This window comes from Terrapene carolina, unplaced genomic scaffold (genome assembly GCF_002925995.2).
Source record: "Terrapene carolina triunguis isolate 2854851 unplaced genomic scaffold, T_m_triunguis-2.0 Scaffold21586, whole genome shotgun sequence".
NCBI classification, from domain to species: domain Eukaryota; kingdom Metazoa; phylum Chordata; order Testudines; family Emydidae; genus Terrapene; species Terrapene triunguis.
Window position 1 is genome coordinate 3,224 of NW_020685937.1, and position 14,693 is coordinate 17,916.

The 14,693-nt window shown below is 53.0% G+C and overlaps 1 protein-coding gene and 1 long non-coding RNA gene across 2 annotated transcripts; both read left to right on the top strand.

The window, feature by feature from the left end:
* Positions 1-218: 218 nt before the first annotated feature.
* Positions 219-11,466, top strand: LOC113408664 (Down syndrome cell adhesion molecule-like protein 1 homolog). The gene is made up of 3 exons (XM_029913970.1): positions 219-387; positions 10,759-10,912; positions 11,345-11,466. The coding sequence occupies exons 1-3, from the start codon at positions 298-300 to the stop codon at positions 11,464-11,466; spliced, it is 366 nt and encodes a 121-aa protein (XP_029769830.1). The 5' UTR covers positions 219-297.
* Positions 11,467-11,814: 348 nt separating this feature from the next.
* On the top strand, positions 11,815-13,898 carry LOC113408665. The gene is made up of 3 exons (XR_003370342.1): positions 11,815-11,942; positions 13,377-13,463; positions 13,868-13,898. It is a non-coding gene; the product is annotated as an uncharacterized LOC113408665 (long non-coding RNA).
* Positions 13,899-14,693: the final 795 nt, after the last annotated feature.

Consider the following 14,693-nt stretch of genomic DNA (forward strand, 5'->3'; position numbering starts at 1 on the left):
GATCCAGAGCCAGTTCTTCCACAGCATTGACGCCTGCTAGAATTGTGGCATTCCTGGTTATAAGGAATTCCTCTTAGAACAAGACCTCAAATGATGTGAATGCCTGCAGACACTGGGCATGCAGGAAGAGCGGTCTGGCCTTTCCCCTCACGGGGAGGAGGAATCAGCGCCCTGCTCAGGAGGTCGTGGTGGATCTAGCTGGCTTTGCTGAAGCTGCTGGGTCTAAAATGAATTGTCTCTTGCTCAGTTCCAGGCTCCCCCACCGGGATAAAAGCCTTCCCGTCTTCTGCCAGCAGCATGGTCGTGTCCTGGCTTCCCCCAGCTAAGCCGAACGGGATCATCCGGAAGTACACCATCTTCTGCTCCAGCCCTGGGTCCGGACAGCCGGTAAGTAGGACACGAGGGAGCGTGGGTGATTGGGCGGGTGCTTGGCAGTGAGGAATTAACTTTTCTGCTCAGAAGAGACTGCATGCACCCCTGGAGGGCATGCATGAAAACACCCTGGCCCCCCACTCCCAATATGCACCCCCAGCTAGCAGAGCCGCCTTGGGCTGCCTAGCAGCCTGGCACCGGATGTGGTAAACGGGCACACTGGGCTTGCCGTAGGAGGGACCTGGGAAACTTTCAGCTCAGTGCTCAAGGGGTCAGAAAGCACCTGGGGGCCCCTCAGCTACACGAGCTAATGGGTCAAATGGAAATGCAGGTGGGAAAGCCTAGGCGCCTTCTCACACTCCTAGCTGTCACCCCTTGTTTATTTAACAACCTGCCCCACTAGAGTCAAACCCAGGGCACAAGTCCCTGCCACTCGACCTAAACAAGTAACTGTTAGCAGATAGGAGTAGTGGGCTGTTATTCTCTGCATGGACCATCCCGAGGAAGGGGACATAACGTTTGTCTAGCATTTTGCATTTATTGCCTCTTGCTCATCTGGCCCTATGCATTCCTGATGCTCATAATCTAAAGGCACCTCTTAGCAGTGATAGCAGAAGCCCACTGCCCTGCGTATTAAAGTGAATCAGTTGTTTTTACGATGGATTAGTGTATTTCTTGAGCATTGGTGAATGTTCTGAATGCACCACAGATGGTTTCTGTCTTAGACTCCCCTCCACTTGTACATTTATTGCTGTGGTGTCAGTGGTTTATGGGTGTAAACTCAGCACTGGTGTCAGGGATCGCTTGTGCTTTTAAAAAGCAACCAAGTCACAAGATACATTTTAAGATGTCTCCTGTACGGTCCCCCAGTCAGTGCAGCCTGCAGGCACTGAACCCCTCCTGACACAGTTTCTGGATGGGGGATTTATCCGGGTCCTGGGGAATTCTCCAGAGCGGAGGCAGTCTTTTGTTTGTTCTACTTAGGTGACATCTTCAACAAACAGGCCCTGGTGTCCCGTGCAACAGCATTTCTTGTGTTTAGAGCTTGTCAGGAGCCCTTGTCTTCTTGCAGGAAATTTGTGGGCAGAAAGAAAGAGGCCAGCGCACGTGCGTGAGAGAGAGCAAGATAGCGCACACATTTGCGGGGGTGAATGTTAGTCCTCAGTAAGACTGAGAGGCTGAGCGGAGAGCCAGGCACACAGCAGACAAGGGCTGCATCAGCTGCCCATCAGCCCTGACCTGCAGCATCCCCATTATTCCAGAGAACACTGTTCCTCCCTCCCAAGCTCTGCTGGTGCCCCAGAGTCCTGATCCCCAGCAGCCCCTGGTACCCCAGTTCTGACTCTCTGCTCCACAGGCTGCTAATTATTCTGAAATGGGCAGAGCTGAAGGACGCCCTCCCCCTACAGAAATGACTCACCCTCAGCCCCTTCCCCAACGTGAACTCACTTGAATTCCTACTTCTAGAGATGAGAAGCCCAGACTGTTTGATAGGGCTGCCCTTCCTCTTCCATTGCACAGCTCCCTGGCTGCAGGCCAGGCAGGGAGATGTGCCATGTAGGTGGAGGAAGCTTCTCTTAAACTAGTAGCATCAAGTTGAAAAGGAATAGACCAACTCCAGGAGTGAGAGGGGGAACCTTTAAAGAACTGAGCTGGGATCCCGGATCACTTCTAGTGTAAGGGGAAAACAGAGGAATGTGCCCTGCCACCGTACATCTGCCCTGACATTTCCAAGGAGCCTGGCCCATGGAAGATTTAGGCTCTTTGCGTCTGGTATCAATCCGCTCCGGGTCTGTGCTACCTGCAGACACTTCCACTTCATCTACCATGCCCGACTCTGTCTAAAACAAGCTGCTTAGTGGATTCATGTTTTATAGATTTTCATGTTCTGTTGTTTACAAACCTCGTTGGAGTAAATATCTGAGCGATGTTCCAGCTGCAGGTGTGTGTCAGGGAGGCCGTGTCAGGCAGTGTGAAAATATCCCACTGAAAGCAAAACAACTCGATACCGCACCTCAGAAATCAGAGGAGATAGCCCAGCTGGTCCTGTCGGGTCCATCCTACTGGGTCAGTGCGGGATTGGTTCTTGCTATGTGTGGGACGTGGGTTTCTCCATCCTGTCTCTCGGGAACTTCCTTAGGGGACACGGTTGTATAAAATTTCCTTTCATAAAATCATAGAATATCAGGGTTGGAAGGGACCTCAGGAGGTCATCTAGTCCAACCCCCTGTTCAAAATAGAACTAATCCCCAACTAAATCATTTTTTTTGCTCAGCTTCATCCCCTGTTCCTAGTTACACCCACTCCTCTTCCTCCCGACAGTCAACCCTCTTCAGACAAAGGGAAGCCTGCACAGGAAGTCTCCTAAACTAGACATCCTCCCTGTCTCAGGGTTTGTCTACACAGGAAGTTGGTTTGGATTAAGTGAGAGTTTAAAGCAGACTAGCTATTCCTGATTAACCGCTTGTGTGAGCACTCTTATTCTGGAATAAGAGAATACACACGATGTGAATCAGGAATAACTCCCCAAGTAGACAAGCCCCTGGAGCACTACACAGGAGTATCCCCTGGTGCATAGAGGAGGGGTCTCCTGCACCTTTCAGAAGACCCAGCTTGATTAAGCAGCTGATCTTCGTCTGCCCTGCTCTCCGTTAAGGAAGGAGTCACTGTGTGCGCACAGCTCTTGTGTCTCTCCCTACACACCCCTCGCTCTATTTTAGCGAAACTGTGTCCTGGGGATCCACTCCAGCTGGGATTCCCAAAGGAGCTGAGGCAAATTGGTGCACAAATCCCATACGATTTCAATAGGCGCTGGCTGGGTGCCTGCCTCCCTTGGGAAATCCCAGCCTTAAGCAAATTGTTTGAATTTGGGAGCCTCAAGCCCAGCGCCTAGATGTCAGTGGCCTGGTTTGTCCAGGTGCCGAGCAACCAGTAGACTCAGGTCGCTGCATCCCGTCAGGACCTCAGGCTGCGTTTATACAGGTGCTAGAGTTTAGGTCCTGAGCCCTGGACCCTTTGGCCTTGGCTCTTGCCCTCTCTCTCTTTGTGGGCTCCCTCTGTCCCTGAACCGTTATTGTTCTGCTCTGAATCTCCTCGGTTGGTCACTCTCTGGTTCTGGGTGCTCTGCAGTATGGAGGTTCGGGCACAGAGTGGCGATCCCTGCTCCATAATGTACCAGCCCCAGCTTGCCCAGGCTTCAGGCTTTTCTATTGCATTGCAAGCACATGCCCATTTGGGCCCCTTTGGCCCCTCCCAGCACCCAGGCTGTGTCCAGTTGTGGCAGTTGATCTTCTGCCAACTCCTAAGAGAAGATGAGGGCTCGTGTCCCCATTTCCATGGGGCAGGTGTAGACTGGTTTCTAGACTGATGCCATTTCTACTTTGCTGGGGGAGGGGGAAGGAAAAGCAAAGGATCTAAAACAAAGCAGCTGCTCCTGCTGGAGCGGGATTCACAGTAGCGGGACCCAGAACTGGGTGTTGCTGCTGCATAGAGCAGGGGAGAGGGATTAATTGGGAAAAATATTAATAATAGAGCCAAGTGTTGTTGATGAAGGTCGATTTGATTCAGCTCCACACACGGTGCAGGTACTCACACTCCTGTTACAGAGGGATTTCTGCAAATAAATGTGTGTACAGTTTGCATTGGATCATAATCTCCCTATCTGTTTATTACCTTCCATCACCCATCCCACACCTCGTCCCTGCACGGATTTCAAAGGGGCTAATTTAGGAGACATTTCTCTTACCAGCAGCTGACCGAAATTAAAATAAAAATTAAACAGGGTCCCATCCCGTCTTCATGAGGGGAGAGGTTGACAGGAGGTTTGCAAACTAGGGCTTATCAAAAGCTCCTTCTCAAATTCATTTCAATATCTAAGCCTCTGGTTTCCAGGGCAACACAATCTTTTCATCTAAGCAACTGGTAAAACCGCTGGCATCCGATATTGTTTTCTTGGCATAATGTTAAAACTGTCATTTGGTTAAAAAATTATACATATATAAATATTACATTTTATACATATATTGTGATACAGCATGGCCAGAGGGCAGCAGGAGAGGGTTAGAAGGGAGCCTTATTCCCTGTAGAGGGAAGAAAGTTTGCTATAGATTAATTAGAGCACCTGAAGCCAATTAGAGCACCTGAAGTCAGTCACCTGACAACATCAATCAGACAGGGGAAGGAGTTAGAGCAGAGTGGATTGATGTTGGAGCAGAGAACAGTTCGAAGGAGTAGAAACAGAGTGGATTGGTGTTTGAGCAGAGAGCGGTTCGGAGGGAAGCAGAGGAAAGGTTGGAGAAGTGCGGCGGTGGGCTAAGAAGACCAAGACCCTAGGTAAAGGGACACCTGGCTTGTGCAGAGGGAGGGCAGGAAGCCCCCACAAGCTGAAGGGCAGGAGAGGGAAGTAGCCCAGGGGAAGGAACCACTAGTTCAAGTGGTTTACCACTATCCCTAGGGCCCCTGGGCTGGGATCCAGAGTAGAGGGCGGGCCCGGGTCCCTCCCTCTTCACTCCCCTCCTGTAGGACACTAGTGGGGCAGTTAATATCCTGGTTCAGGGGCAAGAAACGGTGCCCTGGAAACCCCCCCCCACACACACAAGAAGAGAGAGCGCGAGACCCATCATAGTAGTGCCGGCAATTTGCCACAATATACACTATATATTATGTGTGTGTGTGTATGTTACAATATATGTAAATATATCTAATATGTAGATAGGTGTATACACACACAAACATATGAATAGTGTGTGTCTGTGTGTGTATACACATGCACACGTAAGTGTTTTTACATATATGGGTCTGTATGTGTGTGTATATATATATATATATTTAAACAAAATATCCATCCCATAGACTAGAAAATTAATTGTTGAATTCCCTCTCCCTCACGGCCCATCCCTTCCCCTGTGAGTAGCATACCAGACAAACAACATGTTGTTGATGGGCTAGGTGGATGGCTCCGGGTTGTTTCACAGTTGGTAGAGCAGCATTTTCATGCCCTTATGGTGGCGTGATAATGAGGAGCAATGGCCCTGGAAGGTGCCTTATATCCCAGCTTGGCACTCAGCCTCCTCTGGTTTCAGGAAGTCTGTGCCAGTCTGTAGTGGGGCAGCTGCCCCACTCCTGGAGAACAGGGGGTTAAAAGCAGCCAAGCTAGGCTGATTGGGGAGGCAGCCACAGCTGGGGGCAGCCCAGTCAGGCCACAGCTGGCCCTGATAAGAGGGCTGTGGGCCAAGAGCTGTAGGAGTCTCTCTCTAGCCCTGGAGTGGGCAGGGCTGGCTGCCTGGGAACAAGGTACCGAAGCAGAGCACTGTTGGGGAAAAGGGCAAGGGAGCTGGGGAGCTCCAGCCTGGTAAAAACCCCAGGCTGCAGGCCTTGGTGAAGGCCTACAGAGGTACTGGGGCTGCAGAGATACAGCCTGGGAATAGGCAAAGGCAGCAGGTCCTAACCCCTTGCCAACGATGAATGGCCATTACAGACTGCAGTCTGCCCCAGCGAGCGGGGGCTAGATAACGACTGGCAGTAGCCACTGAGGCAAGGTGGGTTTAAAGGGTTGGGGGTTGCCCTGGAAGGGGAGACCCAGAGCGTGGGGGTACTGTTGGGGCAGAACCCCGAGGTAAAGGGCACCGGGTTCTGGGAGGGACACGGGGCCAGTGGCAGGCGAGACACCAGCCTGCAGAGGGTGCTCCGGAGCTGGAGTTGAGCTAATTCCCAAGACGACCAGCAGGAGGCACTGCGCTGGTGAGTCTTTGCTCCGTTACACAGTCCCTGTTCATTAGGGGGCTTTTCTGGAGCAGGTTCACTGCTCCAGAGTCAATGGCTTTCGTATCCATTGCACGTGGTCGTGTGTGTGTGTATGTGTGTGTGTGTGCCCCTGCCCTCTTCTGGCTCACCCACAAATGGGAGAAACGTCCCTAGTGATGTAAAAGCCAGAGATTCTCGTTTAGCTCCAGTGTCAGCGACATGTAGTTTTTGTGAAGTGGAGGGCCTGAGTGTTAGTGCCTGGGGGTTCATTGGTGACCAAGACTAACATTGCATGTGGCCATAGATCTCTTGGAGCCTCTGCACGCCGGATTTCCTGTAAGTTCTCCCTGTTATCACTGCCAGGAGCAGCGGCTGTAACGCGCTGGCTGCATTGTCTGAGCACAGGATAACAGCCGCTGCATTCCATGAGGCTCCTCATCAAGGATCTCTGTTACCCCTAGTCCAGCCATAGTTAGCCACTCTTTTGGTGGCTCATGCATCCTTAGTGCCAGGGGCTGCCTACAAAAGTGATTCTGCTATTCTCCGAGCCCTCCCTCAGGGAAGAATTGGAGAGGGAGACAGTGTGGCCCGGTAGATAAGGCACTGCTCTGGGAGTCAGGAGCCTTGCTCTCGAATACCAGCTCTGTCACTGTGTTCGTCCCACTCCCACCCTTGGTCTGTCTTGTCTATTTAGACTATAAGCTTTTCGGGGCAGTGATTCCCTCTTACTCTACAGCACCTAGCCCAGTGGGCCCTGATCTCAATCGGAGCTGCTCGGTGCACCATAGTACTGCTACTAGTAACGAGAGCAACTCCCCATCTCTTATCTCCTCCTCCCTTCCCGCAAGATCAGGAATGCCTCTTGCCACAGATTGTCCTCAATTCTTTAGTGCCCTCAATTCCTGGAAGTTGCTGCTACCAAATGGTTCTCTTGTGTGCAACAGTGAGTCCTGTGGTTGCTATGTTGCTCTGCTGATTTCCTTTCCAACGGTCTGTTGCGTGGAAGAGAACAAGTGGAAACCTGGCTTGGCACTGAGTTTTTCTTCTCTGGTCTGTTTGATGTCCCAAGGGCACGGGAGCAGGGCTAGTCCTAAATGCGAATGAGGCAGTTATGGTTGCACTGGGGCAGCTCGTTATGTGAGTGGAGTGGGTTTGGGGGTGGGGTGACTTTATGCATTTATTTATTGGAAATAAACCTGTCTCTGAGCTCCAGCATTTTTGCATGCTCTGCAGAGAGGTGAGTGAGGAAGGGCCCTGTGCAGTACAGCCAGTGGGAGGGAGACGAAGAATTGAGCATGGGAGGTGTGGGGAGCCATTACATGGGGTCAGTATTTTTGACATTGAATTTTGCGCTGGATGAGGCGAAAGTTTTGTTGCATGTTTCACACTGAGCAGCCACAAAGCAAATTGTTGGGTTTTTTTTCATCGGGCCATCATGGGCTCCTGCCCTCCCAGCCTGCCTTGCTCCTGCTATAGATCGGCAGGCGGGACCGTGGGCCCTCGGAAGTGCGATATCGCAGGAACACATCACACTGATGCCACCATCTGTTCCTGAACCTCGGAACTGGGCTCCCTGGAGAAATGACGACACCAGCCAGTTTACACCGGCATTGAGAAATGCCAAACGACGCTGAATTAGCTTTCAGAAACTAGAGCCAAGCAAACCAACACAGAGAGAGCGAGCTGCTCTGAGTGTACCTGGCCTCTCCAGTGATTGTGAGGGCGGGGGGTGGCTCTCTCATCTCTACCCTTCTACCTCCTCGGGCTGATGGATCCTCGGCAGAGGAAGGGGATGTGGCGGCGGGGAAGATTGATGGGGGGGTTGCAGATTTTGCTAGCTTCCCTTTACATACCAGCGAGGGGCCTGGTGTGTTTCCAGAGCTTGACCACACCCACCTTCCCGTGTCTCTCCTGCCTGCCTGCTATAATCCTCCCTCCTTGGGGACATACGCAGACAACAGGGAGAGGTGCTGGACCACTAAACCTTGACTTCTTTGAGGGGGTCAACAAGCATGTGGAGCAAGGGGATCCAGTGGCTATAGTGTACTTAGATTTTCAGAAAGCCTTTGACAAGGTCCCTCACCAAAGACTCTTATGCAGTGGTTCTCAAACTTTTGTACTGGTGACCCCTTTCACATAGCAAGCCTCTGTGTGTGACCCCCACCTTATAAATTAAAAACACTTTTTTACATATTTAACACCATTATAAATGCTGGAGGCAAAGCGGGGGTTGGGGTGGAGGTTGACAGCTCGTGACCCCCCATGTAATAACCTTGTGACCTCCTGAGGGGTCCCAACTGCCAGTTTGAGAACCCCTGCTCTTACGCAAAGTAAGCTGTCATGGGATAAGAGGGAAGGTGCTCTTATGGATTGGTAACTGGTTAAAAGATAGGGTAGAAAATATCATGTTGCCTCTATATAAATCCATGGTATGCCCACATCTTGAATACTGTGTGCAGATGTGGTTGCCCCATCCCAAAAAAGATATATTGGAATTGGAAAAGATTCAGAAAAGGGCAACAAAAATGATTAGGGGTATGGAACGGCTTCCGTATGAGGAGAGATTAATAAGACTGAGACTTTTCAGCTTGGAAAAGAGACGTCTGAGGGGAGATATGATTGAGGTCTATAAAATCATGACTGGTGTAGAGAAAGTAGATAAGGACGTATTGTTTACTACTTCTCATAAGAGAAGAACTAGGGGTCACCAAATGAAATTAATAGGCAGCAGGTTTAAAACAAATAAAAGAAAGTATTTCTTCATACAATGCAGAGTCAACCTGTGGAACTCCTTGCCAGAGGATGTTGTGAAGGCCAAGACTATAACAGGGTTCAAAAAAGAACTAGATAAATTCACGGAGGATAAATGCATCAATGGCTATTAGCCAGGAGGCGCAGGGATGGTGTCCCTAGCCTCTGTTTGCCAGAAGCTGGGAATGGGCGACAGGGGATGGATCACTTGATGATTCCTTGTTCTGTTCATTACCTCTGGGGCACCTGGCACTGGCCACTGTGGGAAGACAGAATACTGGGCTAGATGGACCCTGGGTCTGACCCGGTAGGGCCATTCTTAAGTTCTTATGACTTTTATTGGAAGTCCTCAGGAGCAGCTGCTGCTGCCCTGCTCCCATACAAACTGCGCTCTGTGCTCCCAGCCCATCAGAGCGCAAGGTAAGGGGAACACCTGTGAGGGCAGCGCCCCCAGCCCCTGCAGCTGTGTGTTAACTGAACTACAGAGTTGTTTGGGTGCGTCATGGGGCTGGAGAAGCAAGTGTTGCTATCCCCGGGTTGTTCAGAAGAGATGCAAAGGCAGGGATTTGGGGCTGTTCCTTACATAGGACATTAGCCAGGAGTTGTTAATGTTAGAGATGGCATAGACTGGGGCAGGGGCAGGGACTGTCTCTTTATTCCCTTTGCGTACAGCGCCTAGCACAATGGGGTTATGGGCCATTTGCTACGATAATTCAGATAATAAATCAGTGTTCTGCATTGCAAGGCCCGCGAGCCAGTGGCGGCTCCCATCGACCCTAAGTGCGCTAAGTTCCCTCTAAGCTGCGCGGCCACGGAGCTGGCTATAACTAGCTGTGCAGCAGCTCTAAAGAGCCATGCGGCAGGGACCTGAAGAGGAGAGAGGTAGGGGGTGGGCGGGAACTGGAGAAGGGAGCAAGTTGGGGCTTGCAGGGCTGCTGTGGGCCTCTCCCCGGGACCGGAACTCCCTGCTGTCGGCAAGGGGGAGAGAGGGCCCTTCTCCGGAGCTCCCTGCTCCCTCCCTGTCGGCCTTCCTGCTGGGGGGAGTCCTCTGGCCCCAGCCCTGGGGCAGCCTGCCTGCACCCCAAACTGCTCATGCCTGGCCCCACCCTAGAGCCTGAACCCCCAGCCAGAGCTCTCCCCCCGCATCCCAACCCTCTGCCCCAGCCCTGAGCCCCTCCCACACCCCAAACCCCTCATCCACAGCTCCACCCCAGACCCCTCAGCCCCAGCCAGAGCCCTCACCCCCCACCCCGCCCTACCCTGGGCCACCTTCCACAGTCCGAACCCCTCGGCCCCATCCGGCTCTCACATTGAAGGTTTTTTCCCAAAGTGGCCCCCACTTCAAAGATAGTGAAGAGCACTGTAGTAAATAATAACATATAACAATTTGCTTAATCTAGATAAAAATACCCAAAATGCTGGGGCTTCCACCACTTTTTAGGGAAACTTTCCTGGCAAATAGCCCTGCCTGGAGTGCCTGCCTGCCCACTCCCTAAATGTAGCTGTGTTACAGGTTGTCCCTCTGTGCCCGATCTCTGTGGGTTGGTCCGCCCCAGCAGTGGAGTCTGTGCTCATTAGCAAAAGCTCCAGCGTTTATCTCTGCAGGTCCCTGTCTGATCGTTGGGGTCAGCCGAGATGGTGGCCTCACACAAGGATAATCTGGGGTGGTCCCTAAAAGCAAGGACTTGTCTGAGCAGGGGTTAGGTTGCCCAGACTGTTGCTATGACTCGTATGGCCGTACTGGTGGTGGTGGTGGTGGTGGTGGGGGGGGGGGGCGAGGGGGGGGGGGGGGGGGGTTGGTGGCTGCATCAAAGCATGGGCAGAAAGAGGTGCATAAAAGGGTGTTCACCTTGTCCTGGTTAACCAGCTGCGTCCCCTACTTCCCCCCGCCAGGCCCCCAGAGAGTACGAGACCAGCCCTGAGCAACTCTTCTACCGCATCACCCACCTCAACCGCGGGCAGCAGTACATGCTGTGGGTGGCGGCCGTGACCTCGGCGGGTTGCGGCAACATCAGTGAAAAGGTCACCATTGAGCCTGCTGGGAAAGGTGCGGCAGGGCCTGTGGGGTGGGGTGGGCAGATGGGGTGGGGCAGGGGGGCAGTGGGGCTGATTGGAGGGGAGCTGGGTCTCTCTCTGGGTAACAGAGTCCTGGGGGGAGGGGCAAGGTCATCTGGCATTTAGATTGGGCTCAGTGTAGAGCCTGGGGGGCCCACTGCACACTCTGGATCCAGGCTCGGGTTTGACACGTGCCCTGGTGCTGGCTCTGGGTTGGCCCCTCGTCTCCAGGACTCGCCGTAGCCAGCACCTCGCGATGCGCCGGCTACTCCGACTGCCGTTGGCTTGGAGCAGGTTCTGCGGCATGGACAAAGGTGGTGAATCTCAGCCCCTGGTGCAGCAGGGTGGGGTCTGCACTGGTGGGATAGGCAGGCTCTGTGTGCGTGGCTCGTCCAGCCAGACTGATGTTCCCTTCCCCCCACAGCCCCAGCCAAGATCATTTCCTTTGGCGGCACTGTCACCACTCCGTGGATGAAGGACGTGAGGCTGCCATGCAGTTCGGTTGGGGAGCCGGCCCTTGCCATTAAATGGACAAAGGACAGGTAACTAAAGCCTACCTTTTCCCCACCGTGCAGCCTCTCGGGAGGAGCCCTGATCCTGTGGCAGGGAGGTGGCAAAAGCGAAAAGCTCCAGAGGTCCTTTTTCCTGGAGGAGCTGACCTTTTGTTTGGGGGCTCTGCCTGGCCTTTGGCCTGTGGAATGGAAGAGTGGCCAGGCAGCGCTACATGCCATCTGGGCAGCTCTTGGGCTCCTGGGGCAACACGCTCTGGAGCCCCATCTATGTGCTGGGAGCTTCTTGCTGCTGGGAGGCGCGAGTAGGGATTTATGCTGATGAGCTGCTGGCATTTCTTGTTCCTTGCAGTGAAGATTCTGCCATCCCGGTGCCGGTGGACGGGCACCGGCTGATCCAGGCCAACGGCACAGTGGTCCTGCGCTCAGTGAAAGCAGAGGATTCTGGGTATTACGCCTGCACCACCACCAACACCTGGGGCTTTGATACCATCATCAACCTGCTGGTGCAAGGTAAGGGCTGTGCCAGCCTGGCGTGCTCTGCCCTGCTCTGCCTTTGCCCATCCTTACAAATCTGCTTGTTGCTGGAAATGGCTGGACAGAGATTTTATGCAGATGCATCTCGGCCACTGGGGTTGTTCATACAGCTCATCAGAGCTTGGAATTAGTTGTTGGAGCTCTGTGATTGGCCACTTAAGTCACATGCAGTTGTTTCAGTTCCCCGATGGGGCAGCCTTCCCTTTTATATAAACTACTGTTGCCTGAAGCCAATCGCACTTTGTCATGAGTCAAGTTTTGTTTTACAATTAAATGAGTTTTGTCCATGGGCCTGAGAATTGCTTTCCACAAGCCCATCCAAACACCGCTTCACCCAGGGGCTGGGGGTGGACTGCCATGTGTGAGCAGCTGGGTCTGCTTCGCCACTGGGGCTGCAAAGCCAGATGGAGGCAGATGGTCTCAAAGAGGGAAGGGCTAGTGGCTTTGGAGCTCCGGATGCTAGCACATTAGGGCTTAGCTTCTGGAGATCCGGATTGGCCTTCTGAGGATTAATGATGAGTCTGTTACGCAACGTGCAATGGCGTGCGTCCTTGTTTCAAAGGAGACCCTTGTGTGGCTCCCCTGGTGCTCAGTTGCTGCTAGAGAAGAAGGCTGGAGATGCCTGGCTCCCTGAGGGCTATGCTGGCCCTGGAGCCGGACCCCCACGCAGGTGGCTCTTGAGGTCTGTGAGCGGTTGAAGGGCGGCAGGGAACTGAGAAGCAGCCACAGCCCTGGGACACCAACCAGCACAAGGACAAAATAGGGGAGCGTTGTGGCTGCCCACATCATTGCTCCACCTAGCGCAGCAGTCGTCCCACCCTGCCTGGCTCTGGCTTCCAGCTTGTGGCCTCTGAGCTGGTGAAGGGCTGGAGCCTCTGAGGTGGGACTTGCACTTCAGTGAGGAAGAGCCACAGAGAGGGGCAAGGCCTGGTGGTGGAGGGTGGGGATGCAGCTGCCACAAGTTTCTGTCTACCCCACCTCAGCTCCCGCCATGAGTAAGGGGTTGGTGCTGACCCTGCTGACTACAGGCTGTCACCGCTTCTCCAGGGCAGATGCACTCTGCGCATTTCCTCATCTGGCCACCGAGTGTCATTGCAGCGCTGTGGAGGGAAATGGTTTCTGTGTTACCCGGAGTGGCCACATAGTGTCACTGTTGCTACACGAGGAAAATGCTTTGTGCTTTGTCGCGAGTGGCCACCAAGCGTCACTGCTGCTGCATGGGGGACATGCTCTGTGCATTGCCGTGATTGGCCACCGGATGTCACTGTTGCTCCAGGGCAGCTGCATTCTGAGAAATACCCCAGGTGGCCTCTAAGATAAATGTGTGGTAAAGGCTGAGTACAGATGGCTGCTTCCCTTTAGGTGGGGCTCGGTTTGTAATAAAAGTTTTCCTCCTTGTTCTGGGTGCAGAGGGAGAATTTCCCTATCTTGGGAGCAGCTGATCTTCCAGGACAGGGAGGAGCATGTTCACCTGAGCAGAGGCCTGGAACCAGAAAGGTGACTACTGGTGCTGAGTTTGTCCTTCTTCCTATGTGCGTGTCTGTCTGTCTGTCTCTCTCTCTCTCTCTCTCTCTGAGTTCTCATATGTTTGCCAACATGCGTGTCTCTCTCTCTCTCTCTCCTTGTACTGACTCCTTGCATAGAACATGGGCAATGGTGCATGCTCACAGGCTTGGTCTGGAGAGTCTGCATCCCACTGGGGCATTGGGAGGGGGAAGAGAATCACGATGGATACTAGATCCTCCATTGGTAGTGGTGAGGTGACTGTGGGAGTTGACTGTCACTGTTCATCAAGTGGGGCTGATCTACAGCGGATGGGAGAGGGAGGGCAGTATCTCATACACCAATAGAACTTTGGGCAGTGATGGCTCCTGCTTGGGTTATATGCTGTGTTTGTGGAGGGATCATCCAGGAGCCCCAGCCAGAGGAGAAGCTAGAAGAAGAGGATCTGAGCAGCCTGGACATCCTTGTAAGCAGAGATGAACAGTCCTCCGCTTTCTGTCTTCTCCATGATTGGCTGTGAGTGAACAATTATGGCACTCTATTCCTCATCTGTACCACTCTAGTTTTCTGGGCTCTGTGGTATTAGGGCTGGGGAGGGGCCAGAGTCTGCTGTGCAGAGTGACTATGTCAGGTGCCGTTGCCAGTGGTGCTTTTTGGTTGTAATGCTAAAGGTGTAATGGGAAGAGGGTTGAGGGCGGAGCCCCGCCATGCAGGAGAGGCGAAAAGAAGAGCCTATGAGACGTTGCTGACTGAGATGGTAACTGATTTGTTTTCCCCCCTTGGGCTGGGTTTACTACCAAAGGAGAAGTCACCACGCGTGAGAATCCACTGCCCTCATGTGATGGAAAGCGAGTGAGAGTGACGAGATCGTGAGCATTGTTGATGCCATGCAAAAGCCGTCCATCGTGGAGCTCAACAGTCACCACTGTCAGTGAGATAAGTGTCTGATTTGGTGATTGGTCTGTTCATGGCCCATCTGGCTCTATGTAGGGACACCCCCTTAGCCGGGGCTGGGTTTGTAAGAAAATGTTCTTGACTAGCTGTGGTTACGAGGGAGACAAGGTCCCCAAATTCAGGGGCTGATAATTTCTCTGGCCAAGAGCAATATGTCCTCCGCAGCAGAAGGTTAGATCTAGGTGGATGACTCCAGGTGGTCAGTTGCTTGCTTGTGATTTTCTCTCTCTCTCTCCCCGTCCAGTATGTTGACCAACACCCCCCCCCCCC